General features: G+C 42.4%; 2 protein-coding genes across 2 annotated transcripts; both read right to left on the reverse strand.

Moving 5' to 3' along the window:
- Positions 393 to 19,936, reverse strand: LOC109846964 (serine/threonine-protein phosphatase 7 long form homolog). Its single transcript, XM_020416203.1, has 3 exons — positions 19,858 to 19,936; positions 1,276 to 1,328; positions 393 to 1,150 (listed from the first exon to the last, which is right to left on the reverse strand). Exons 1-3 carry the CDS (start codon positions 19,934 to 19,936, stop codon positions 632 to 634), a joined length of 651 nt encoding a protein of 216 aa, XP_020271792.1. The 3' UTR covers positions 393 to 631.
- Positions 20,556 to 21,949, reverse strand: LOC109850291 (protein BRANCHLESS TRICHOME-like). Its single transcript, XM_020420270.1, has one exon. The coding sequence runs from the start codon at positions 21,605 to 21,607 to the stop codon at positions 21,017 to 21,019; it is 591 nt and encodes a 196-aa protein (XP_020275859.1). The 5' UTR covers positions 21,608 to 21,949; the 3' UTR covers positions 20,556 to 21,016.

The following is a 27,104-nucleotide window of genomic DNA, read 5'->3' on the forward strand; positions in this document are numbered from 1 at the left end:
TCTGCTCGACATGCTCTGGCACATGCTGAGAGAGCAAAAAATACTGTAGCACACAGTCGGGGACATGCATCTTTATAATCTCCCAACAGATCAATGGAACTCTGGCTCTCCACAAGTCGGGACTATCTCGACAGATAGGTGCAAGAATATGCATATCGAGCTCCGACGGTGAATAGGGTCTCCACTTGAACTAAAATAAGATAAAATATTTATTAGTATTAACAATAAAACTATAATATTCATAACGAATCGAGTTTTATATTTACTTGTTCATGTTGGAGGACATCAAGCTCATTTCGGTAAAACACATGATGTCGCGTCGCTAATTTGTAGTTAGTGTACCACATGTTATACCTATTTGGCATAAATAATATATGAGTTCAAATTCAGTTGAATAAAATTGTATGGACAAGTATACTTGTATGTCAAAGGAAACTGTCCCTGTAAGTCACGGTGCATAAGCAAAGTTGGTCTACCAATATGAATGCGTTCCCATGATCAAATCTGGATCAACGTGTAACATCCCTTGAATTCTTTATTCTGCATTAAGGATACTCTACCCAGTTCTCTATACAAGTATGCCAACACCGCACTACCCCTACGATAGTACGCCGCCGCATACACCAAAATCCTACAGCAGTGGCAGCCATCGTACATGTACAAGAGTCTTGCTCACATCAGGAAATAGCATGCACCCTATCGTGTGTAGTATGTACGCACGAGCATAAAACTCAAGCGTCTCAATGGAGGGATCTGCTGGTATGTCTCTCTGAAATGTCTGACGAAGCCACGATAGCTTCATCGCACTACTCCTCAAGTCGGGAACCTGACCAAGAAGCCTAGCACATACCTCAGCCCAATTATGGTCATCGCTGCTCGTAACTACCGGGCCATCGATGCAGAGCCCAAGTATGACGGCTACGTCCTGTAAGGTGATGGTACACTCCCCTATATGCATGTGAAAGGTATTGGTTTCTGGCCTCCACCTCTCAATCAGTGCAGTGATAAGGGACCAATCAAGCCTAATATATCTCACTGTCAAACACTCCCGAAACCCGGCCTGAGCTATCAGTTGTAGTACTCTCTCATCCATAAAGACCCAAGCCGAATGACTCTGGGAATGATCGACCATGGTGATGTCTGGTATGGGCTGCACGTCAAACAAAATTGATTAAGTATATTGAGAAAAATTAAAATTAGTGCCAATGCTAAGGAATATATATACCAAAAACATTTTACCTGTCTTGAGCCAATATGGTCTGAACAATGACTTACCTGGAGGTACAAAACGTCGAGATGTATCGGTCCCGGATCCGTAATGAATATATCTAAGATTAAAATATTAGAGGACAATGTACAATTTGTTAGATATTTTAGTTGAATGACTAACTTAGTCATATATCAAAAACATATTACAACAAATGAATGCGCAATGTGAAGAAAGAATAATTTGAAACCAGACATTACAATTAGATCCCAAAACATAGTACAAAACGCTACAAATTATAATTACAAATATCATACGGAAACAAACATAGTATGAAACGCGACAAATTACAAATCAACGCCTAATCCTAGCTGGACAACTATTTTTGTTATGACACGGTTGATCGCATCTACTGCACTTATTTCTCCTCCTAATTCCTTCACGACCGTCATCCATACTATTTCTAATTCGTACGGTACGAGGGCGTCCTGCCGACCTTTATACAAAGGAGGTAATATCCTTGGCCCGTCTTGTGTCCAATGTCGACTATCATATGTTTTACGAAAACACTCTTTGTATGTTTGTTGATAGTTGTAAGTAGAATACCAACCCGCGACGAACTCATAATGTGAAATCTTTGCACCACCCTGTAGATCAGAACAAGTCGCGACAACATGTGAACAAGGAATCCATTGTAGTTGTGGTACATTACAAGTGTACGTACATGTGTGATCCACTAACATATTAACTTTGTAAGAGCGGTTTTCTCTATGTGATATTCCCTCAATAACCTCTCATTCATTAAAACTGTATCTTACGACGTGAAAGGATCGACTCTCATAATCTGAGCCGCTAGCATTATCAACCTTCGATGTGAGATCTGAGCGGATATTTTTACCAAGTACGCGATATCAGAGAAAGAAGTTATTAAGTCAGTAAAATGTTTTAGCAACTAGTGACTGTATTGGCATACCGCGTGCTCCCCTGAGCATGCCATTGAAACTCTCAGAAGTGTTTGTAGTCATCATACAGAACCGTCTCCTACCATCTTCACATAAATCCCAATTATCAACATTGTGTGGTCCCAAACTAGTTTCGATCCAATCATGTGCAGCTCGTGAAATGAACTTAATCCTCTCTCATATTTGATCATAAACTAATTTTTCTGTTGCACAACCGGCTTGCCAAAGAAGATCTTGAACCTGACTGTTTCCATACTTCTTCTTGAAGTTGTCCCTAATATGTCGTAGACAATAACAATGTGCATGTGGTGACGGGAAATGACATTGGAGTGCTCTTGGAATTCCTTTCATCCTATCAGATATGAATGTAACTGGCCTCACCCCCACACTAGGGATATGATATCTAATGCATGTAAAAAACCACGCCCAATTCTCTGTGTTTTCAACACCAACCACTACAAACACAAAAGGAAACAACCCGCCATCCACGTCAACTCCAGTTACAACAAGCAAAACACATTTGTACTTACCGTATTGTAGGCGTATAAAATTGCTTATAGATCCCTTAGCACAGCTCAGCACAAACCGACGAACCAACGAGGCGATGAGGTTAACGAATCGCACGCAAACAACGGAATAGATCCACTCGCGTGCGGAATCAAGCTAACGGGTTGAAGAGTCAACGAGTCATCCATCCAAGGGCGGACTCGGACGAATCACGATCGAATCAAGATCAGTTTCGGACTCGAACTCAGAATCGGATTTACTGCCAAATCAGGTCAACGATTCAAGTCCGGATAAATCAAACCACAGAACCGGATCACGGACTGAACCAAAAATGGAAAACCACGCCTAAGGGGGCTCGGCCAAGAGCCGAGCCACCTATAGGTGGCTCGGCCCAGAGCCGGCCACCTATAGGTGGCCGGCCCAGTTCTGTGCGCGGGCACAGTTCAGAGAGCCTATAAATAGGCCCCCTTGGTTCATTTTTCAAGGGTTGGAATTTTTGGACCGAGACTTGGGCGATTGTTTCCTTGGTGAACCAATCCCCCCCGGCTATTATTTCCTTCGTGAAATAATACCCGTCATACTGCGTAGATCCGATCGGATCTAGATCTCGCGGTGGTCCACGGATAAACCCCGGCGCAGGCAAAGAACCCACAAAGCGATCGACCGCAAAACAGGAGCTCGTGATTTGTTCGACAAAAGAGAAAAGTTGTAATTTTTATTTCTTTTTTGATCTCGTTGTAACCGGATCTTATAAAAAGACCAGATTTTTGTAATCGAAAAACAGTTACAAGAGTGCAATGACATCAATGAAGAACACGATTTTTCCCGCGAACAATCTGGCGACCACAGTGGGAGCCGCCGATCTCGCTGCCGAGATCGGAACGTCGCAGCCGCGGATCTCAATCCCGGTCGTGGAGGAGGGCGAATACGAATTCGACCAGCAGAAGTTCGAGGAGTACTTGTCGTCCTCGTCCGGATCAACCTCCCCCCGCAAGTCCAAGAAGTCCAAGTTCTCCTCCAGGAGAAAAACTCGTTGGTATGAAGACGTTAAAAACACCAACGAAGATCTCACCCCGTTTGATGCCAAAGTCGCATCGGGTGAGATTCCTCCAATTCCCAACCAAGGTAGATCTACTCTGGCCAACCTTTCTGCCGCAGAAGGCGTGGTGACTCTCTCGAAGAGAGCCCGCCAAAGGCAACGTTAAAGCCTTGCGAAACAATTCGCAAAGGCCATGGAGTCAATTGACGGGATCCGCTACAACGTGGATCTGAAGAACAAGAGAGGTAAACAGCCTTAACAACAGATGAACGACGCCTCTTCTAAGCCGCCAATAATGGAATGGGTCCGTGTCAAACGGAATCGTTCGACGCTGGAAGAACGCATCCGCAAACGCCGCGCACTATCAGCGCAGGCACGGGCTTAAGCCGAAGAAGCCCGTAGAAAGATGCAGAAAGAGGTAGCCAAGAAGCCGCCACCAACTCGCAAAGTTTAGAGGCCTAAGTCTGAAGCGGCGGTTCAGACCAAAAAGCAGCAACTGCGGCCGTCGAAAGTGCAACCTTCGGCGAATCAATCCAGACCGCCGATGATTTCCACAACTACCCCGGGAGATCCTGCAGGACCATCCCAGAAAAGGAAGTCAGTCTTGGAGCGCCTCGGTCCACTTCCCGAGGAGTGAAGTAAAGCTCCAATCCAAGGACGTTTGGGCCCACTAAGAAAGCCCCAAACAAATCAACATGTTGGGGGTCGCCGCAACCCTCAACATGACAAAGAAATCATGGCACCCAAGCGCACTATGCTGCGCATTGAAGTTCAGGAGCCCGTCGAGGATTCACGCCCACAAAGGTGCGTTTCGAGGCACGTGATTCTCGAAAGTACGAAGAAGGTAATTCGCTCTCAGAAGGAAACATTATCGTCTGATGATGATTACGTTATACCTGAGAAATCGTGCCGACACACGATAGGTTGCTCCGACTTTCAAACAGAAGAGCTGTACTATCGTGCTGGGGGTACGAACAAAGCCAGAAAGAGAAGTCCTCGAAGGCTAGAAACTCAGTGCCCTTGTTCAAAGCTCATTCGGGCAGTACTGTCTGAGTGCAACTGCATTAAGGCAGTCCCCGAGAGAATTTCAGGGTTCGAAAGACTTAGCGGCAAAGAAGAGCAGTGGTTGAAGACGGAGAATTTCCGAGAGTCACCACCAATATGACCAGCAAAGGGACATCGGTACGAGATAATTTCGAGTCGATTCTGAAGGCATCCCAGCGTATAACCCATCTGCAGTCTAGAGCCATTAAACGGAGAAATTATGGTAGGGTTCGGACGAGAGTACCTTCAGAAGATGAAGAGTCGGATGCCAGCTCGGCGGTCGCATCTGACAACACAGTATCCAGCGAGGGGCAACCCCGCGAGTCATTCATGATAAGCGCGGAGCAAGTGGCTAAGATGCTTGAAGAAGCCATGAATAAACAACAGGAGACCTTCAGATTTGAAATGCAGATGGTCATGCAGAATATGAGAGAAATGCATGAGCAACAAATTCAAGCACTGACGAACCAGCAAGGCGAGCCAAGTCGTCGTAACCAGGTTCATCAAGAAGATGAGGATACGAATGCGGATGAAGCTCACAATGCCAATAATCCTCCCGTCAATGCAGGGGGTGGTAATGAGGATGCTAGTCGTAATGCCACACTTCCGCCACAGAATCGTGCTAACGAAAACACAGGCGAAAGTCTGAAGATCAAAAACCTCGAGAACAAGATCAATACGTTGATTTCTGCTCAAGAGGTGAAGAAAACAGGCATTCCTTGTCCATACCCAAGAGAATGAGAATCAATTCCATATCCGGCAAAGTTCAACTTAATCAAATTCACGCCGTTTGATGGGAAGGGTTCACCCACTCAGCATGTGATTTATTTCAAATCACACCTGGGGGTAATCTCCGGCAATGAGCCTCTGATGGTGCGGTCATTCGTCGGCACTCTTCGCAGAGCCGCCTTCGATTGGTATCGCCGCCTCAAGCCAGGTAGCATGAACAGCTGGGACGATATAGAGACCATGTTCCTCACCAATTTCTTCGATGACGACACCGAGATATCTATCGGATCATTGCTCGATGAGAAGCAGAAGGATGGGGAGTTAGTCGACACCTTCGTCAAAAGGTTCCGGAACAAAGCAATGAATTGCCGGGACCCGATCACCGAAGAATTCCAGACCTGCCATAATAATCTGTCCTTGGACGTGTTGGAAGCAATGGGGACAGCACCGTCCAAGACGTGGAAGGATCTGAAGGTCCGAGGAGAGCAGGCTGAGCGATTCCTTAGGAGAAAGAAGGCGGAGAGAGGCCAACAGGCGGCAAATGCTCCAGCACAGAATTTCAACCCGAGGGGGAAAGGTAAGGCACATGCTAATGCAGTTGATACTAATCAAACCTTTCAATTGCAACCTCAGCAATAGCAGCAGCAAAGAGCGCCACAACAATCGCAGCCGCAATGGCAACAGCGGCCTCAGAAGCAAAGAGCGGAGCCAAGATTTCCTAAGGTGTACTCCTTCAAAGATGACAAGGTGCCCGACATCTTCAAGTACCTATTGGAGAACAACAAAAACCAACTGTCGGCGATCGTGGATCAAGAGGGAGCTAGCAAAGTGACGGATCCGAAGTATTGCGCATACCATAGAGCGGTCCATCACCCAACCAAGTCGTGCGAAGTCATGCTTCCACCTCAAGGATAAGATCCAGGCATTAATTGATGTGGGTGTCATAACCCCGAAGCCTGCCAAGAATGTGGGAGCAAATGCAGTGTCAATCAGCTTTGGATCGGTGCCCACAACATGGTTCGAGCCGAAACGCGTCACCAAGGTGGGAATGAAGACGGTGAATGATGACCCACATGGACAGCGCCAAAAGGGGCTTGTACCACACACAGCCCTAAACGGCGAAATCCTCTGGGTTCACCCCGACCTGGTTGAAGATGAACAATGGGCCGGATCGTCATCCAAGAAGAAATCCAAAGGTAAAGGAAAGTCTTGCTGCGGAGTCTCTGCTATCCCAGGAGAAGATGACGAAAGAATCATAGCTTTCCCGCTCTCTGAAGAAGAACAAGAAGTTTTTGCGACCCGAAGCGGAAACGAGTATCACTACAACTATCCGCCACCTAGTGAGCATGGGGTGAATAAACGGGGACCAGCCAAAACTCTCACAGAGCTGGGGGTGATTGCGAGTCCTACACCGGGCGAAGAGGCTCGAAAACAGCCGGTGAATAAGCCAAAAGAGAAGAATCCCCAGGAAGTTCAGAACCCGAAGCAGTCTCGTTTCAGTCGCCCGATTAGAAGAGACAAACCGGAGAGTTCGAAAACTCCGCGTGTCTTCGATATCATGGCTCAATTAGCCAATATTCCAGCGCGGATAACGTTGTATGAGTTGCTGCGGTTGTCTAAGGAGACTAGGGAAGCTTTACGAGAAGCCTTGGCTGATTCTAAAGCATTCCTCACTCGGGTCAAACCGGCACCTGAAGAGCTAGAGCTGTCGATGCAACAATGCAATATAGCGGCCAAGAACCTTCCCTGCATCACCTTCACCAAAGAGGATATGCAGACGAAGAATTCGAACCATGATCGGCCCCTATATTTCATCGGATACATTGGCTCCAGCGAAGTCAACTGAATCCAAGTGGATCTGGGTTCCGCTGTGAGTATTATGTCGCTTCGCCTTATGCATAGCCTTGGCATTCCAGTCAGCAAATTGGCGTCTACAGGCACGGTCATTTACGGATTCAACACCAGCGGGTCAAGGCCTTTGGGAAAGATCCGGATAAAGTGCCAAATGGGTGATCTGAAGACGGAAGTCACGTGTTACGTGATTGATGCTGAGACATCATATAACTTACTACTGGGTCGGCCTTGGATCCATAGTAATGTTATAGTTCCCTCCACCCTACATCAGTGTCTGAAATATGTCGCCACTGATGGAAGGGTCAGGACGGTGGTCGCGGATAAACAACCATTTAAAGGGTTTGAGAATTATTTCACTGATTCTCTCCTTTATGGTAACGAATCCGATACAGAACCATCAGTCCAGGGCACGGACAGCGGAGGAGAAGCTGATTCCGAAGCTGGATTCGATTACAATGCTGGTTTTGTTTTAAATGACATTGTACCTTTTGTAATCAATCTTGACGATGATCAATCGTCAGATGGCAGTTGTAACTGGCAACTTGCCAATAATGAAATAAATGACGATTTAGAGTACTCCCTGTCTCTTGATGATGTGATAAAAGAGTTGTATGATAATCCTGATTTGTATATGCCGCTTCGGTCGTCCTATGTAACAAAGGAACACCTCCAGCATTCTTTCGGAACAACCATGATCATCCCGAACAAGATAGGAGGTGCAAAAGAAGTAATTTACGGTAAAGGAAAAAGCTCTCCGTTACCAGATCATTTCCTAAGTGAAGATGAAGATGATGACAAACCTGGTCGGCATTTATCTAAGTATAGTCCGGAAGCGCGCAAGCTCATGGAAAAGCAGGGATACGATTTCACACTCGGAGAAGGTCTATACTTCGACCGAGGTCCTCGTAATCCAGCCAAAGCGGTATATGTACCAAAAGGGAAACCCGAGGATTATTATAAATACGGGCGAGGCTTAGGCTATGTTTCCTCATCCGATGATGAATATAGTTGGCAAATTATCGATCAAATCGCTAACAAGATACTCTTCTGATTCTTCAGCTGGGGGTTCCGACACAAGTCTAGGGGAGGCATTCAAAGCCCTAATGGTAAATATGGCTACAGCTGATCCGTCTACAATGGAGGACGACGATCAAATGCCAACATGGGAAGACCCGTGGGTTCATCACCTGAACATGCAGTATGGTGATAGGTTCGAACAGAGGGAACCCCCCCACTGAAGATAAAATATTCCAAGTTAATATGGGTGACGAGGCCAACCCAACGCCTATATTCATCAGCGGCAGTCTTCCCCCAAATGAGAAGGAAGAATTAATTGCTCTCATTAGGGAATATATCGACGTCTTCGCGTGGAACTACGAGGATATGCCAGGGCTGGACCCCAATGTAGCAATGCACCGCCTCGATATCAAGCCGGATGCCAAACCTGTCAAACAACAGCAAAGACGATTTCGTCCGCAGATAATGGAAGCCATCGAGGCAGAGGTTAAGAAATTAATTGAATCAGGATTTATCCGAGAGGAACAACATCCAAACGGTAAAATCAGGATCTGTATCGACTTCAGAGACCTGAACACGGCATGTCCAAAAGACGACTTTCCTCTCCCGATCACAGATGTCATTATCGACAATACATATGGATTTGAGAGAATGTCTTTTATGGATGGTTTCTCAGGATATAACCAAATCAAGATGCCCCCAGACGACGAGAAGCATACAGCGTTCAGAACGCCCCTCGGTGTCTTTTGCTACACCGTGATGCCTTTCGGTCTAAAGAATGCAGGCGCCACGTACCAGCGAGCGATGACTAAGATTTTCCAAGAACATCTTAGGAAAACAGTCGAATGCTACGTCGATGATTTGGTTGTGAAAAGTCGCAACAAAGAAGATCACATCAAGGACCTAAAGATGATGTTCGATCTCATGCGGAGCCATCAGTTGAAGATGAACCCTACTAAATCCTTCCTTGGAATGTCTAGCGGAAAATTCCTTGGATTCGTCATCACCACTAAAGGTATACATATCGATCCTGACAAAGTGAAGGCGATACACGAACTGCAACCTCCTAGAAATCTGAGAGAGCTCAGAGGATTGCAAGGGCGGCTAGCTTACATCCGGCGGTTCATCTCAAACCTTTCCGGGAAGTGCCAACCATTCTCTAAGCTAAACAAGAAAGGGGTGTCATTCATCTGGGACGACGCCTGTCAAAAAGCATTTGAAGATATTAAAACATATCTAACAAATCCTCCTGTTCTCGTTGCACCAAAATCAGGTAGACCGTTCTTGATTTATCTCAAGGCGATGAACCACTCGATAAGTGCCTTACTAGCACAAGACGATGATAATGGTCACGAACAGGCAGTCTATTACCTAAGTAGGACCTTGATAGGCGCCGAGTCTTGGTATCCGATGATTGAGAAAGAATGCCTCGCATTGGTATTCGCAATGCAAAAGATGCGGCATTACTTGGTTGGACAGACGATTTACATCATTTCCAACGTTAATCCAGTACGGGTGTTTATGACGCAACCGGCCACTATGAATTGGCGGTTAGCGAAATGGGCCCTTCTCTTGTCCCAATATGATTTGCACTTCAAACAACAGAAGTCAATCAAAGGACAAGCGATTTGTGATCTTTTGGCGGCAAACCCGACCACGGATACGACAGAAGTATATAATGACTTGCCTGATGAAACCCACGAGGTTAACACTACATCGCACCAACAAGTATGGCAATTATACTTCAATGGTGCTTTGAGGGCAGTTAATAGGGCAATAACCCCCGGATGTTCTACAGTCTCCTCCGGAGTTGGAGTTGTCTTAATTTCCCCGAGGAAACATGTGATGTCTCGGGCTTATTCACTGACTAGTCCGTGTTCCAATAACGTAGCCGAATACAACGCGCTTCTCATTGGACTCAGTTTCGCCAAAGAGCTGGGGGTCGAATATCTTGAAGCTTTCGGAGATTCGCAGCTAATAGTCAACCAAGTCCGTGGAGAGTATGAAGTCAGGAACCAAGACCTGATCCCGTACCACCAGGAGGCCATCAAAATGGCAGAATCTTTTAAAGAATTCTTTATTGAATACATCCCTCGTCTCCAGAACGCTTATGCAGATGCACTGGCAGCACTAGCAGTGTCCCTCGCGCGACCGCCTGAAACAGAGTTACTAGTCACAGTAAGATCGCATCAACTCTTCGTACCCCTATGGCACAGCCTCCCGAAGCTGAGCTGTTAGTCACAGTACGGACGCATCAACTCTGCGTACCCATATACAGTACGGAGATTGAAGAAGAAGAGGATAGAAACGTGAACGCCAAAGAGGTGAATTCAACTCAAATTGGGTCTGAGTCCCGAGATTGGCGTTTTCCTATCATCGACTACGTCCAATATGGTATCTTGCCAGAGGATGTAAAAGAAAAGGAATCAATCCGCCGAAGAGCTCCAAGATTCTTCTATAATACCGAGACCCATACATTATACCGTCGAGGGTACGATGGTTTGTTACTCCGATGCCTTTCGAACAAAGAAGCAGAAGAAGTTCTTAAGGAAGCGCACGAAGGAGAATGTGGTGCGCATCAACCTGGTCCCAAGCTGTATGATCGCATCAGGAGAATGGGATATTTTTGGCCAACGATGGTTCGTGACGCAATCGAATACGCACGAGAATGCCACGCTTGCCAGATACATGCGAATTATATGCATCAACCGCCAGAGCAGTTGCACACGTCAACCACGTCTTGGCCGTTCGAGACATGGGGCATGGACATTGTCGGTCCTATTTTTCCCCCTTCAGTCAAAGGTGATCGATTCATTCTTGCAATCACGGACTACTCTTCAAAGTGGGCTGAAGCAATTCCGCTTAGAGAAGTGAAGACGAACAACGTCATCAATTTCATCAAGCATCATGTCATATACCGACACGGCGTGCCAAGACGGATCATTCATGACAACGGTCCACAGTTCATAAGCAACGCCTTCATCAGGTTTTGGGACAAGTTCAAAATTGAAGTGGCGTGCCAAGACGGATCATTCATGACAATGGTCCACAGTTCATAAGCAACGCCTTCATCAGGTTTTGTGACAAATTCAAGATTGAAGATGTCTCGTCGACAGCTTATTATCCCGCCGCAAACGGACTAGCTGAGGCTTTCAACAAGACGATCATTAAGATTTTGTCAAAGCTTGTGAAGACCAATAAATGAGACTGGGACGATAAACTCGGTGAAGCACTCTGGGCTTATCGCACCACTATACGCACACCTACGGGAGCTACCCCATATTCGTTGGTATACGGATGTGAAGCTGTGCTACCATTGGAGATTCAAATCCCATCCCTTCGGATCGCTCTCGCAACCAAGATGACGACCATCGAGTTATATCAAGCCAGAATATCTAGGGCCTTTAACAAAAGAGTCCGACAGAGAAGCTTCAAGGAAGGAGATCTGGTCCTCGCTGCTCGCCGACCGATAATCCTCAATTCCAAGAAGAAAGGTAAATTCGAACCCAAATGGGAAGGACCGTTTGTGATAGACACAGTCTACTCAAACGATGCATATTGCCTGATTACTCAAGAGGGCACCAGGCAATTAATGCCAATAAATGAGAAGTTCCTGAAAAAGTAATATCCCTAGTACATTCAAGATAACCCATTTACCGGGAAGTTCCTTGAAGAATATTACACTTAATATTCTAGAGGATAACCCAAAATCTTTTTCACCACCAAAATCCCTCACTGATCAATTTCAATTGACAGTGGGTCCACCAAAAATGTCTTTCTGGCCCTCTTGACTCTTTTCATGAACAAGAGGTCCACCTTCAGTTCGGAGTCCCTTTCGATAAACGAAAGAACTCCCTTCTTCTTCTCTTTGGTTAAGCCCTCTCATGGCTATAACCGAAGTTGAAGTTTCACTTCGATAAACGAAGAACTCCTTTTCAGTTTAGATAACCAATCCTATAAAAGGCAAGTTTATCTAGATTTTCCAAATTCTCGGAGTGGAGATCCCACTTCTAGTTTCTTTTGCACTGGAAATAGAATATAAAATTCTTCCTTTCCAGAATCAAGGAATAGAATATAAAATTCTTCCTTCCTTGTATTCGGGTTCGCCTTCACCCTAAAAGAAGACCGGGAAATAGAATATAAAATTCTTCCTTTCCCGCACCGATCTTTCCAAAATTTGTCAATATAACCCCAAAATCCATGCCTTACACTCATGGGGAATTTCATCCTGAATCCTAAGAAAGGATGTGCCGACGTCTAACACACGTCGCCGATTTAGTCTTTCTCCGTGGAAAAAGACACCAGAGTTCGATTCTAGGGTATTCTATCCCGAAGCCTAAGTAGGGATAAGTCAGCGTCTAAAACACGTTGCTGGGCAGCCTATTCCCATAACAATAGCGAAGTCTACGTATTCGAAGTCGTAGCATCAAGTCTAAGGGAGTTCATTCCTTTAGCACAACGTTACATGCGGAACGGATTTAGACAATTCGCATACTAACCCGATTCAAACGGTAGTCGGTAAAGGCCAATCAAATCCGTTGAAGGCTGGGGGTTAGCCAAAAATCCCAAAGTCAATGCCTAACACGCATCGCCGGGTAGTCTATTCCCGTGAGAAAGACGAAGTCTACGCATTCAATATCGTAGCACTAAGAGCGTTAACTCTCTTAGCACAACGTCACATGCGGAACGGATTTACATAATCCGTATGCTAGCCCGACTCAAACGGTAGTCGGTAAAGGCTAATCAAATCCGTTGAAGGCTGGGGGTTAGCCAAAAATCCTAAAGTCAACACCTAACACGTGTCGCCGGGTAGCCTATTCCCGTAACAATGGCGAAGCCTATGTATTCAAAGTCATAGCAACAAGTCTCAGAGGATTCAATCTCTGAGCACAACCAATATCGTAGCACTAAGAGCGTTAACTCTCTTAGCACAAAGTCACATGCGGAACGGATTTACATAATTCGCATGCTAGCCCGACTCAAACGGTAGTCGGTAAAGGCTTATCAAACCCGTTGATGGCTGAGGGTTTGCCAAAAATCCTATAAATACGAGAGTCACTGACGCATCAGCTTCATTAGTTGGTCTCGTGACTTGAGCATCCAACGACATTCGAAACCCTAGGGTCAACGCCGGTCAACGCGTAACCCTAGGTCAACGCTATTCAACATGTTGCGATCAAAAAGTCAGCGTACGACGTTTAAAACCCTAAGGTCAACGCCGGTCAACGCGTAACCCTAGGTCAACGCCAATCAATGCGTTGCAATGAAAGAATCATTACTCCAATAAGGTATATGAGTATAAACTGTTCCCTATTTTTGGTTGAGAAGTTCCTGGAGAATATTTTTGTAAATATTCTTAAGGATAACTCAACAACACTACGCCGGACAACGCGTCACAAATAAAGACTCAACGTCAACATTCGAGAGTCAGTTCTATGTTGAACCAACAAACATGAGCTAAAGATCATAAAATCAGGAATCGAATTCAAATTCGAAATTCCGATAACGGTCAGACAATAAATGCAGCACCGAAAACCTTACAGACATTCGACAAAGCACCGAATAGCCTGAAGGATTGAAGGAATCAAGAACAGAAGCCATTCCAAGGTCCCGTTACACCGACTGAAGGTTGGGACAATCATATCCAAAGTATTCCAGACTCTGGTTGAAGAGTCAACGAGTCATCCATCCAAGGGCGGACTCGGACGAATCACGATCGAATCAAGATCAGTTTCGGACTCGAACTCAGAATCGGATTTACTGCCAAATCAGGTCAACGATTCAAGTCCGGATAAATCAAACCACAGAACCGGATCACGGACTGAACCGAAAACGCAAAACCAGAAAACCACGCCTAAGGGGGCTCGGCCCAGAGCCGGCCACCTAAGGTGGCCGGCCCAGATCTGTGCGCGGGCAACAGTTCAGAGAGCCTATAAATAGGCCCCTTGGTTCATTTGTAAAAGGTTGGATTTTTTGGAGGCGAAGCCCTGCTGGATTGAAGACTCAGATCTAAAAAAAGATCCAAGCTTTGGGACTTCGAGGACTTGTTCATCCAGATCTGGTACTCGGCGATCGTCAACGCCAAATAAGGCAAGAGTTCGAGAGGACCGGATCTCAGATCTACGCATGCATACTCCGGATCAAAGCTTGGTCTTTGATCCCGAGACTTGGGCGATTGTTTCCTTGGTGAACCAATCCCCCCCGGCTATTATTTCCTTCGTGAAATAATACCCGTCATACTACGTAGATCCGACCAGATCTAGATCTCACGGTGGTCCACGGATAAACCCCGGCGCAGGCAAAGAACCCACAAAGCGAGCGACCGCAAAACAGGAGCTCGCGATTTGTTCGACAAAAGAGAAAAGTTGTAATTTTTATTTCCTTTTTGATCTCGTTGTAACCGGATCTTATAAAAACACCGGATTTTTGTAATCGAAAAACAGTTACAAGAGTGCAATGACATCAATGAAGAACACGATTTTTCCCGCGAACACGTATAAGTGGGTGCCATCAATGAAGAAGAGGGTGACAATATTGGAAACCCTCAATACAAGGGCCAAATGCCAAAATACACATGTGAACCGTCGTTCTCCACCATCAACAGGGTCTGATGAAACTTCATAGACAGTCCCATGATTTTCTCTTTTGAGTGCTTCAAGATAATATTGTAAGATCTCATAAGATTTGTCCTAATCCCTGAATATTTTTATCATCGCCTTCCTCCTAGCATTCCAACACTTGTTGTATGATACATCTAAGTTGGTAGCTTTATGCACTAAAAGACAAATATCTTTAGGTCTTAGATCAAGATCCTCCCTTAGATACGGTAAAATCAATCGTTATATAAAAGAAGAGGACACATGCTTGTTATTAATCTCCAATCGAGGATTGCTACATGTGTGGAGTCCGTTGTATGCCGTGATTTTGAAATGCCCACCTACTCTTACTCCCGAACGTGGCTTAAGCTTCCAATGACATTTCACATTGCCATCATGGTGTCCACCATTATCTTCGTTTTCACCATCTTTACGATAAAAACATGTTAGACCCTAGAGGGGGGTGATTAGGGTCTTATGCTAATCTAATCCGATTTTATGCCAATTAAAACTAATTAACAAATATATTCTTGCAAGATAGATATACAAAGAGTTATGTGCAAGAATATGCAATATATACAAAGTGATATATCCTATATGATGAAATATATATGCAAGGATATATAAACTAAGGGTGATATAAACATAAGCAAGATAAACAAGATAGTGGACAATGTGAACAATAGATAATGGCGACAAGAATGATATGAACAATAAGCACAAGTGAGACGCCAAGACAATCACAAACACACAAAGATGATCACGGAGTTCGGACCTTCCGTCCTACGTCTCCGATCCCCACTCCGGGGGAGAAATCCACTATCACGACCGGGTTTTCTACGCTCACCCGAATAACGTTTACAACCACACAGTGTCGGTTTTCAACGCTCACCGAACAACGTTCACTCCTCACACTCGGTTTTCTAGTTCACCGAAAACTTCACAACACACTCGGTTTCTAGCTCACCGAAAACCTAACAACACTCACAATGTAACAAATATAAATTTGTTCTCTACAATAGGTGAGAACTCAATTAAGCACAACTCAATGTTACAATCTCTCACAACCCTAATATACTATGTATGCAAATACAATAAGCTCAAGTGGGTGTGTGTAACAATGAGATATAAAATCAAATCTAAACTCAATATAAAACTAGCTTTAATAGAAATGATAATTAACAAATAATTATAAATAAAAGCCTGCTTTAAACCATACCCTTAAACCAAGCTTAAACAAGCTTAAACTCTTTTTAAAACCCTTGTTTAAAAACTTCTTTAAAACATTCTTAGATAACCTGAAAAGAGATCAGTAATTGGGTATTTATACCCACTCAAGATCTCAACAAAAAACCCCAAACAAAATGACAAAACAGTCCCCAGAAGACAGCTTAGAAAAATAGCCGTTAGTGTCTAACGGATCTATTGTCGGTCGACCGGAAATTTTGTCGGTCGACCGATGAGAGCAAAAACACGAAGAAAACAAACTGGACCATCGTCGGTCGACTGGTGCGGGCGACCGATGGAGCTTTCGGTCGACCGGACCGGTCTCTGTCGCCCAGTGAAGAAAGATCAAATGATCGGTCGGTCGACCGAAATCTGATACATGAAAAATGAAGTCTGAAAGCTGTTTTGCTGATTTTAAAACACTGTTTAAAAATATCAAATAAATTCCAAAAAATGTAAAACTTTGGGGAATGATTGTAGACATGATAATAAACATGCTACAATGACTGGTTATCAAAAAGGACTTCCCAAATGAAAAATATCATCATTTTACAAAATAGTCCAAAACATGAAAATATGAGATACTTGAATTTTGATGTTTTGACATAAACCAACTTTTGAAACTTTGTGAAATGTTTTTATAGACTTCGTAAAACATGTATAAACTGATATTGAAGTCTACAAACTAAGAATACAATATTTTCACAAAATTACATATTCTATGCAATGTTTTCAAAAACACAATAGAAAATATGAAATATATAATTTCATATATATAAACATGAAAACCCAAAACATATGTATGTATATATATCTATATATATGCATAGAAACCAAAACTTATGTATATATATATATAACTATATATATGCATAGAAACCAAAACTTATGTGTATATATATATATATAACTATATATATATACAAAGAAACCAATAAATGCGTGTGTATAGATAATTGAGCTTAGAGTACTTAACACACATAATATAAATCCTAAACTAAATTACCCAAGCTTGATCTTGATCTTCATTGAGCATGACTTGGTAAACTTTGCGGAAGAAGCTTGTAATTGGATCTTTAACTTGAATTGATGTTGCTTCACTCCACAATTTCGCCAACCTCCATTTGATATGATCGTTAAGGCTCGATTCCATCCATCCTCCAACAACGTTGTTTGTCTACAATACATAGGGAAACACAAACACTAGACAAACAACATTAGTAGTAAATTGTTTGTAAATCATCATCAAAACAAGAAGGCCAACAAAACAAACCACATTATAGCTTGTTGTGTTATTTTTTGTTGGTCTAAACTTGACATTTTTGGCAATGGCATATGAGCGAAGCGCATAAATTAATTTCTCCATACTTTCAAAAAGATCCTCCTTCATGAATGAGAAATCCTCTCCCTGTGTAGCATCACCGCTATTAGTGCAAATATGAACATTTTCGATCATGAAGTTATCAATCTATTCTTCTGCTTGGAGTTCATCGGGTAGCGGATGCTCTAAGACAATATACTCATTATTAGTACAACATTCGTCAATGTGTTGGTTGTCCCTTTCATCACGATCTATCATCGTCATGCTATTAATTTGTAAACCGTCATTTTCATCATCATTCTCGGATTCGATACTTGCATTATCTTCTTGATGGGCCATGTTAGTATCGAAAGCATTTGAAGTGCCCACCATCGAAGGACCGCTCATGTATTGTCATTGTGTCCAACCTTCATCTTGTTGCAGAGATAAAAAACAGACGGAGTCAACTTCAAGGTCCTCCAACATGCGGGAGTACATTCCGTTGTTATTCAATGATTTGCCCAAATTCCTCTGATGTTTTTCAATAAATAATTCGACCGAACGCCCCTCGTCGTGTAACACTCCAATGAGACCCATATCATAGTCACTTGATATTTGAATGCCGCTTGTTCTGTTCCCCATAACAGGATAATTGCAAATAACATTGAGGTGATACTCACGTGAATTGGTTAATGTAAGTTTGTGTAGTTCATTAACCAATTCATTGAAAGTACACGATTTTGTTATAAACAACGGTCTCGTCACACCTCCTTTATAAATGAGCATATTATTTTCGAGATAGTTAATCTTTCCATCATATGAACAAAGAATTACCGTTTGATTGTTCATCATTACCTCTGAAGAGTAAAAAATTCATGATCAATATTACACAAAAAAAAACTTTAAAAAATGTTACTTACCATTAAACCTATCTTATCAATTTTAGAAACCCATAATTTTAACCAAATTCATATATCAATATCAAACATATGTAGTAAAACTAACATTTATATTTTTTGATAATTTCCCCTCTAAATACACAAAATTATTTAAATTTTCTTCATAAAAATAATTCATAAATAATTTCTAAAATCTAATTTTTTTCCAAGTAATCATCATGATATAGTGAGAATATACAAGAATTTAGGAGAAAATTTTTTAAAAAGATTTTACCTTAAAATTTTCCTAATTTCCGGTGATCTCCGACGATGACGACGACGAGAACGATCTACTCTGGTGAGGATGATGACCGCCGACGATAGGGACTTCGGCGACGGTGTGGCGGACGTGGCCGTGCCTCGCGGTTGGTGCGTGGGAACGGTAGGGTTCGGTCTTTGGGAACGCGTGGAAGAGATGATGACTCGGTGAGGATAAGTTGGTGGCAGTGAGGACCGGTGAAGAGAGGTTAGGGTTTTCAGTTTGAGAACGGGTGAGGAGGGGTGCAGGATGAGTGAATACGAGGCTAGGCCTTAAATAGGCGTCTACAACTCCACGGGAGTTGAACTCCCGTGGAGTTGTAGTCAAAAAATTTCCGAGAATTGGCTCTCTGGAAAATGGACTGAAACTCCACGGGAGTTCAACTCCCGTGGAGTTTTTGGTATGTTACAAACTTCACGGGAGTTAAAGTCCCGTGAAGTTTGTTTAACCAATAAAACTTCACGGAAGTTGAACTCCCATGAAGTTTTAGCAAATTGTTAAAAACCTACTAAACTTCACGGGAGTTCAACTCCCGTGAAGTTTCAAATTTTTTTTTCCAAAAACCGACTTGGTTTCAGTGCCAGGGCTGAAACCAGGTCGATTTTTGAAATTAAGTGCAAAATAGGTCGGTTTTTAGGATTAAATGTTGAAAGGAGTTGGTTTTGAAAATTTGTCCATTTTTTATAAGATTGTGCATTTTTCAACTTGTTGGTCAGGTCATAAAACAATTTCCGCTAGGGCCCTCCGATTGCAGGAAAGGAATAGGGGTTTGGCTGGAAGGAGAGCTGCTAGTGGGGTGGTACCAACAATGGATAGGCTCGAAGATGATGGTCTAGCCGAGAGTGTTGCTATTCCTAAACGGAGAAGTCAGAATTTTTTTTAACTATTATAGCTTTATGTTCTGTTGTTTGTATAAAGGATGTGTGGGCTTTTGTCATATGCGTAAAACTTCTATCAGTAAGACCATATTTTTGAAGTCGGGAATATGATCTAAAAATTGTAACAACCATCCTTGCTAATTTAGCATGCTAGAGCATTGGTTTAATGCTCCATCCTCTCTCTCCAAAAAAAAAAGTTTTATTTTTCTGCCTATCCATATATTTATTTATTTTTCGTTATTTTTTTATTTCTTGTTAACTTAATTATTTTCTCGTTTACATGCGTTCGTTTCTCATTACATTTTACCTCACATTTCTCCTTCTCCTTCACTGCTCCAGCCTCAGCCGCTGTCCTCATCACCACGCTCGCCTCCTGCATGCCTTACATCGATCTCGCATCATCGTCCTTCTCTTCGCACTCAGGCTTTATCTCTCTCTTGCGCCTGACGCTCGACATGAGATGGTGAGAGGAGAAATTAAGGGTGCAATGGTCAACAAAGGAGTAGGAGGCCATTTCTCACCAGTAATCCCCCCCCCCCCCCCCCCCCCCCCCAACCCCCATCTTCCTTTTTGAATCTGACCATCCTCCCTCCCTCTTCGACCCTTCCCCTCTTCTTCAAGCGCAGGCCATCGCAGTGGCAGAGCATTCTTTCCGCGAAAAGGCTAAAATGATATGAAGCCTTACGTAGTGTCATTTTTCCTCCTTAATATTCTTTGCCGACATGAGGTTAACATGTCTGTTAATATAAATCATATCACGCGACCAAGCTATTGCCTCAATAACATCCCAGAATTTATGGGGAAAATGAACAGAGAAACAGAGAAACCGATTTAATTTTCAATCCATGAATACCTCGATCACACCTATCTCACCTATAAACTCGTATGTTTTCTCAGATCCATGGATGCCGCAAAACTATCTGAAGCGTGAAAATCATGACCACCACAAATTCTGCAATAACATTTTCAAGACTAGCAACTGGGCAACTTAAATCTCGTATCTTCTCGAGGGAACTTTTATACGATCCAAAGCCAAAGTAATTCTTTCCCAAAATATTACAACAAAGTGCATCAACATGCACAAACTATCAACATAACATTAACCAACTGCAACAAAATTATTGCTTGCATAATCAAAACACCAAATACATTCACCCCCAAATCCTACGCCATTCACATTACCATATTCTCAGCGGCCCCAATCATCCCGGACCCTGCCGGATTCTTGTGCCGCATCAAAACCCTAAGCTGCGCTCTCTGGCACTCAAGATTCGACCCCAATTGATGCCCTCCTCTGCCCTCTCTCGACCCCGGCGACGAGCTCGATCGAACTCGAACTGCCTTCGGGAACTCCATCCCTTTAATCGCTCTCTTTATATGCGGATTCTCGATCTCTTTCCTCTCTTCATTCTGACTCTGATTCTGGTTCTTTTTTGGCTCAACGATGGGCATCATCTCCTTAATTTTCTCCTCCATAACAAATTTGGCCTCCGATAGCTTCATCTGAACCCTCTCCTCCCGCATCGCCTCCGCCCAAATCCTCAAAGGTCATCGCTCCGCTCGTCCTCGACCATCCTTCATCGCGCGCTCGCGTCCTCGCCACGCGTCCTCTCCTCCGCCATGCCCGGACAGCGTTCCCTCCCGCCGCCTCCCTCGCTCGCCGCTCCTCCTCCAGCTCCCTCGCCAGCGCTCTGTTCAGCGCGTCCACCTTCCGCCTCATCCGGCGCTCGAACTCCAGCTCGGCCCTCAGCTCCTTGATCTCCGCGAGAGCGTTGTCGAGATCTGAGAGGTTCACGTCTCGATTCATGGGGCGAGAGAAAGATCCTAGATCGCGAGTGTGGTATGATGATCTCGATTTGGTTATGCAGGCGTAGGAATAATGATGGTGGTGTCTGTGGACGCGATCGGCGTAGTGAGGGTTATCGTAGAGCTTCCAGATTGGGGAGGATGGTGGGTCGGTGGGACCGGCCATTGGATTTCTTGATTTCTCTGTGGATTTAGTCATCGTCGCTGTCGGCGTCATCATCATCACCTCCATCTCCTCTTCCATTTTCTTTGTTGGATTTGCTTTGCTTTTCCCCCCTTTTTTGTTGGGTTTTTTTAGAGGCAGCTTACATGGGCCATGGAGCAGAGCACGAGCTTGAGTGGGGAGAAAGAGAGCGGTCACATGCTGTCTCTGTGGAGATAGCTGACCCTTGATATTGCAGCATCGTGAAGGATCATGTTGATTTGGATTAGTTTACAGGCTGCCGCTACTTCTTGCAGTGCTGTCCAATTTCGGTCGGATGCGGTAACAAATTTTTTTACTTCTGAAGCCATGAAGTAGTTGGTTTGATGGACCCTTTTTCCGCATATTACGGCTAGACGCTCATCATAAACTAGGATAAATTGTACATAACCTCCACATCTATAAAATGATTAGCAGTTATCATACCTTTAACTCGTTTATTAACCTTTAACATCATCAACTCGTGAAGGAGCTGAAAGAGTTGAGAGATGATACTCTAGTGAGAGTTCACATCTATTCCTTTATACAAATAAGAGGACCAGAGAATTCCTATTCATGCTACAGTAAATTCAACAGTAAAATAATTGTTGTAGTATGAACAGTAGCATTATTACTATAACACACTGGAACACTGTAGCAATTTAAAAAATGCGAGATGATGTAGCAATTCAAGGAACTTATGGTTGTTGTTGTGAACAGTAGCATTATTACTGTAGCACACGAGAACACTGTAGCACTTTTAAAATGCGAGATATTGTGTAGGCTGTCTAAAAATCACAACAGATAGCTGATCCCCATCAAACACCGATGACGGAAGTTACAATCCGACGACTTTCAGAAGGCTACAATTTGAGGATTTTCACGTAGATCGCTAAAGGTTACAATCTAACGACCTTCACGACAACTGATGAAAGCTCTAATTCAACAGCCTTCACAATCGACATCAGGAGTTACAATCTGATGACTCTCATATTTTCAAGGAGCCAAGGCGAAGGTTACAAGGTGACGATCTTTGCAACGCTCTAGCAAAAGAGACTACAAATTGACGGTCTCTTCATATTAAAACGCAGATATCTCTCAAACCGTAAGGAATTTGGCGAAACGGAGGAAGCAAACCGAAGCCTTTGGCTCGGTTCGGATGGTTCCATCTCGTCGAGATAGCCGATTTTCATATATAATTCGTCCAATTCCGACGTACGGTTTGAAAGTTATGACCTGTTCTTCGCAGAAAGTTATGTTCTGAAGTCCGTCTGCAAGACCGGACTTTGTCAGAACATTGGACTTAGCCTGAAGCTCGCCAAGCCCGCCTAAGGTTCGCCTCTGCATTACAGAGTCAAAACGCACAGGTCGAACCAGCGTTATAACCTCAAAACGCAGAGGTTATCCTCGTGATATAACATCAAAACGCAGAGTTACAGCCCAACTGTGCGTTTTCAGCCTAAAACAGGCCTAACTCTGCGTTTTCAGCCTAAAATGCAGAGTTCATCTCTAAAAAACAGCACGGCCTGTGCGTTTCAACTCCCAGCGAGCGCCCGACTCTGCGTTGTTGACCCTATAGTTTTGATGATGATTTGACAAACAATTTATTACTAATAAGTTTTCTAGTGTTTTGTGTTTATGTTCTTTTTTTCAGGTATTTCAACACGCGTTAATCTAGCGTTAAAGATTCAAGTTCATTTGCGTGGATCTACCTAGGTATATGTTTAGTTTACTTACATATATAGTATGATTATATCTAAGCTCAATATATATACACTTAACACGATTTTTGACGTTTTCTATCATATAGATGATTTTTCATTAAACGTTGTTAAAATACTTTATCTCATGTTTACAGCTCCTTCATACTTCACTATATACATATATTATATGCACAATATATATATGAATATTTACAAGTCCTATATCAAAGTTCACTTTCATAAAATTACAGGTTTTTTAAGCATTCTTCAAAAACAGGTAGTTTTCACAAACTAAAATTAATTTTCCAGAAATTCTTTTTCAAACATGTTTATTTTATCATCTAGAAACTTTCCCCAAAGTTTCATTATTTTTGAACTTGATTTGATATTTTTTCTGGATTTTCAAACTAGCCCCAAAACCTGAATTTTCACATATATCAGTTTTCGGTCGACCGGTACGGTCGACCGACAGGTAGTCTGTTTCTGAGAAATTTTCCAGAGTTTTTCCGGTCGACCGGAATTTCCGTCGGTCGACCGAAATTTCCATTAGGTCGACCGAAATTTGCGTCGGTCGACCGCCAGCTTTAAAACTTCGTTTCTCTGGGTTTTTGAACTAATCGGTCGACCGTACCGGTCGACCGACGAGTTGTCAGAATGAGCCTAACGGCTAGTTTTTCAAATGGACTTTTTGGTCTTTTACTTATTTCTAACTGTTGTATTGGGGTGCTATATATACTCCATTGCTGCTCTTCTTCTAAAACAACCAAGAAATCCAAGTTTGTTGTTTAACAAGTTATTAATCGCGTTTAAGAGCTGTTTAAGAGTTGTTTCATCAATCTGTTTTCAAGAGAAGTTTTTCTACAACAAGAAGAGGCCTTCAAATCTTATTGAGATCACCATTTCCTCAACTCTTCTTGTTTATTGAGAAGTCTTCTAAACTCTTTTCTATATAGCTTATTATTTCACTTTCATTTGATTAAGCTATATTCATTGAGTTATATTTATTGAGTTTCATTCACTATTATCACACACACTTATTGAGCTTGATATTCTCATATTATATATTGTGGGTTGTAGTGTGGGATATAGTGAGTGTGAGCTTTAATGTGTTCTCACTTGTAAATTGAGAACAAATCATTGTATTGAGGCCACGGGCTAGGTTCCTACACTTAGTGTGTAAAGTGTGTTTGTTGAGTGATTGTGTAGTTTGAGAGTTTTCGGTGAACTTGTAAACCGAGTGTGTAGAAGTTCCGGCTTCCAAACCGGATTGTGATAGTGGATATCTCCTCGAGGTGAGGAGCGGGGACGTAGGTCGTGGGGACCGAACATCGTGAACATATCGTGTGTTTGTATTTTTGTTTGGCGTACATATTATTCATCTTTATTGCTCATATTCATATCATATTCATTCTTGCAAGAACAAATTGATCAACATAATTTTAATTAGCTTTTAATTGGGATTAGATTAGCATAAGACCCTAATCACCCCCCCTCTAGGGTCTAATTTTGCTAGGATTTTTGATTAGCGCTTTTCACTCATCGTTTTCTAACAAACTTGCTAATTTTGATAGTGCTTATGCTTTATGGAAACTTATTGAAGCACATGAAGGAAAATTGGAGGCTATTCAACAAGCGTTGGAAAATTCCGCTTTGAGTTCTAAGGAAGCCCCATCCCTATGTACAATACCACTAGGTGATAACCCTAGTGAGGTATGCGATAACGATGATATTATTACTTTTGATGAACTTGCTCTTGAGTTTGAAAAATTACACAATTGTTATATTGATGTAAAGAGTAAGTATGTAAATATGAAATCCACTCATGAAACACTAGCCACTAAGTTTAATTTTATTGCAAATGAAAATATAACTCTTAAAGAATGCAATGAAAATTTGAAAATTAAAAATGCTAGTTTGCTTCATGAAAAACATGATGCTATGTTAGAAGTAGATAAGTTGAAATCTATGATGAGTAATCTTGTTTATCCTACTTCTAGTAGCAATACTTGTATGCACAATGATGAGTTGAATCAAATGAGAAAAAGAATATCTACCTTAGATTCAATACTAAATACTTGTATTGCTAATAATAAAAAGCTTATGGACTTATGTGCAAAGGTCAATGTAAATTCTTCCAAGAAACCTATTCACTATGCACATATGTATGACAAAATTCACAAATGTTCTATTTGCGGTCTTAAAGGCCATTTAGCTCAATTTTGTCATAATGCACCAAAAATTGACAAGCCTACACATGATTGTGCATCCCATCAAGCTTCATCATCACATACTCATGTACACACACATAGTGTAAATCATAAATAATTATTATGGTCGTTTTGGTCATTTGGCCATGTTTTGTTTCGATTTAAAAAGAAATTTTCGTTTGCAAAATAATTACAAAGAAAAATCTATTTTTGCAAATGAACCACGTGCACTCCATTTTGGTCAACGCAAACCATTCAAACCTCTACATTGCACTAATTGCAATCATATAGGTCACGTTTACAATTTTTGTTTTGATCGTATCGGTGCACAAAATACGCCCAAGCGGGTTCATAACCCTAGGGCCTTGAATTTAAATAATAGGGGTCATGTCCCAAGTTCTAGTGGTATCAAAATGATGTGGGTACCAAAAAGACTTACATAGTATTTTTTTTGGGGTTTGATTTGTTTTATTGAATAATTGATTTTTTTTGCTTAAATGACAAATTATATTCTTTTGTCAAAATAAATTATTTATATGTTTTTAATAGTCAAAATCATTTATATATATCTTATAAAACCTTTAATATGTTATAAAACAAATTTCCAAAAGGTTTACTTTGAAAAAATCTCTCAAAAACAAATTTTCCTTTACCTGTCTCTTTTACCCTCCCTCGGTCGACCGACCCGGTCGATCGACGATCTTTCTGTAATTGATCCGGTCGACCGCGTCGGTCGACCGAATTAATTTTCTGGAGCGAACTTTGGTTCTTTATCGGGTTTTTATTTTTGTTATTGGATTCTGTTTTTAAACCCGAACTCTACATCACCCTTGATCTATCATCCCCTCAATCCCAGCCGTTGTCTTCTCTCCTAAAACACCCGACCCCTCTTCTTCCTCCTCTTTTTGAAATCGCAGACCTAGGGTTCCAAAAGTTTTCGGTCGCCCGTTTGGTTTCAACCGCTGCTACTTTCAGTCATTTCTCATCAGTTTTGTAGGTAATTTCTTCCTCTACCTTTTGATTTCTGAGTTCTTATGTCTACTTTCTCATCTAGGGTTTTAGTTTTAGGGCATTTTGTTAATTTGCTCTAAATTTATTTTTGTTTACAGGAAATTGAAAAAATTTCTTCTATCTGTTTAACCCTAACTCATCATGCCTCCCAAACCCCCTAAAAAGAGATCAAAACTAGAGTCGAGTTCCTCATCTATAAAAGCCTCACATTATGAGGATTATCTACTCTTTAAATCTCTTGTTAGGAAATACAGGGAACTGTGCAAATTGAAAATCATTCCTACCAGATATATCAAATATTCTGAGTTATTCATGTATAACACTGAGTCTATCCTTCACAATGTTGGGTTAGACAGGTTGCTAGATGAGGGACATAAAGTTCCTTATTATCCATTTCTTGTTTATCTGTTTTATGCGAACCTGTCCACAACATCTTCTGCTGATGGTAGTTTAACCATTACATCATCAGTGAAAAATGTTGAAATTACCTTTTCTGCAAACGAACTTGCGGGGATTCTTAATATCCCTACAAGTGACGTTAATCTCATGTCTGTTGATGTTGGTAATCCAGATGTTAACCCACTCATGTTTAAGCCTGGTTGCTCTTACCCAATGAGCAACAATTCTCTTAATCCTAAT

Source organism: Asparagus officinalis, chromosome 7 (assembly GCF_001876935.1).
Source record: "Asparagus officinalis chromosome 7, Aspof.V1, whole genome shotgun sequence".
In the NCBI taxonomy this organism is placed as follows: Eukaryota; Viridiplantae; Streptophyta; class Magnoliopsida; order Asparagales; family Asparagaceae; genus Asparagus; species Asparagus officinalis.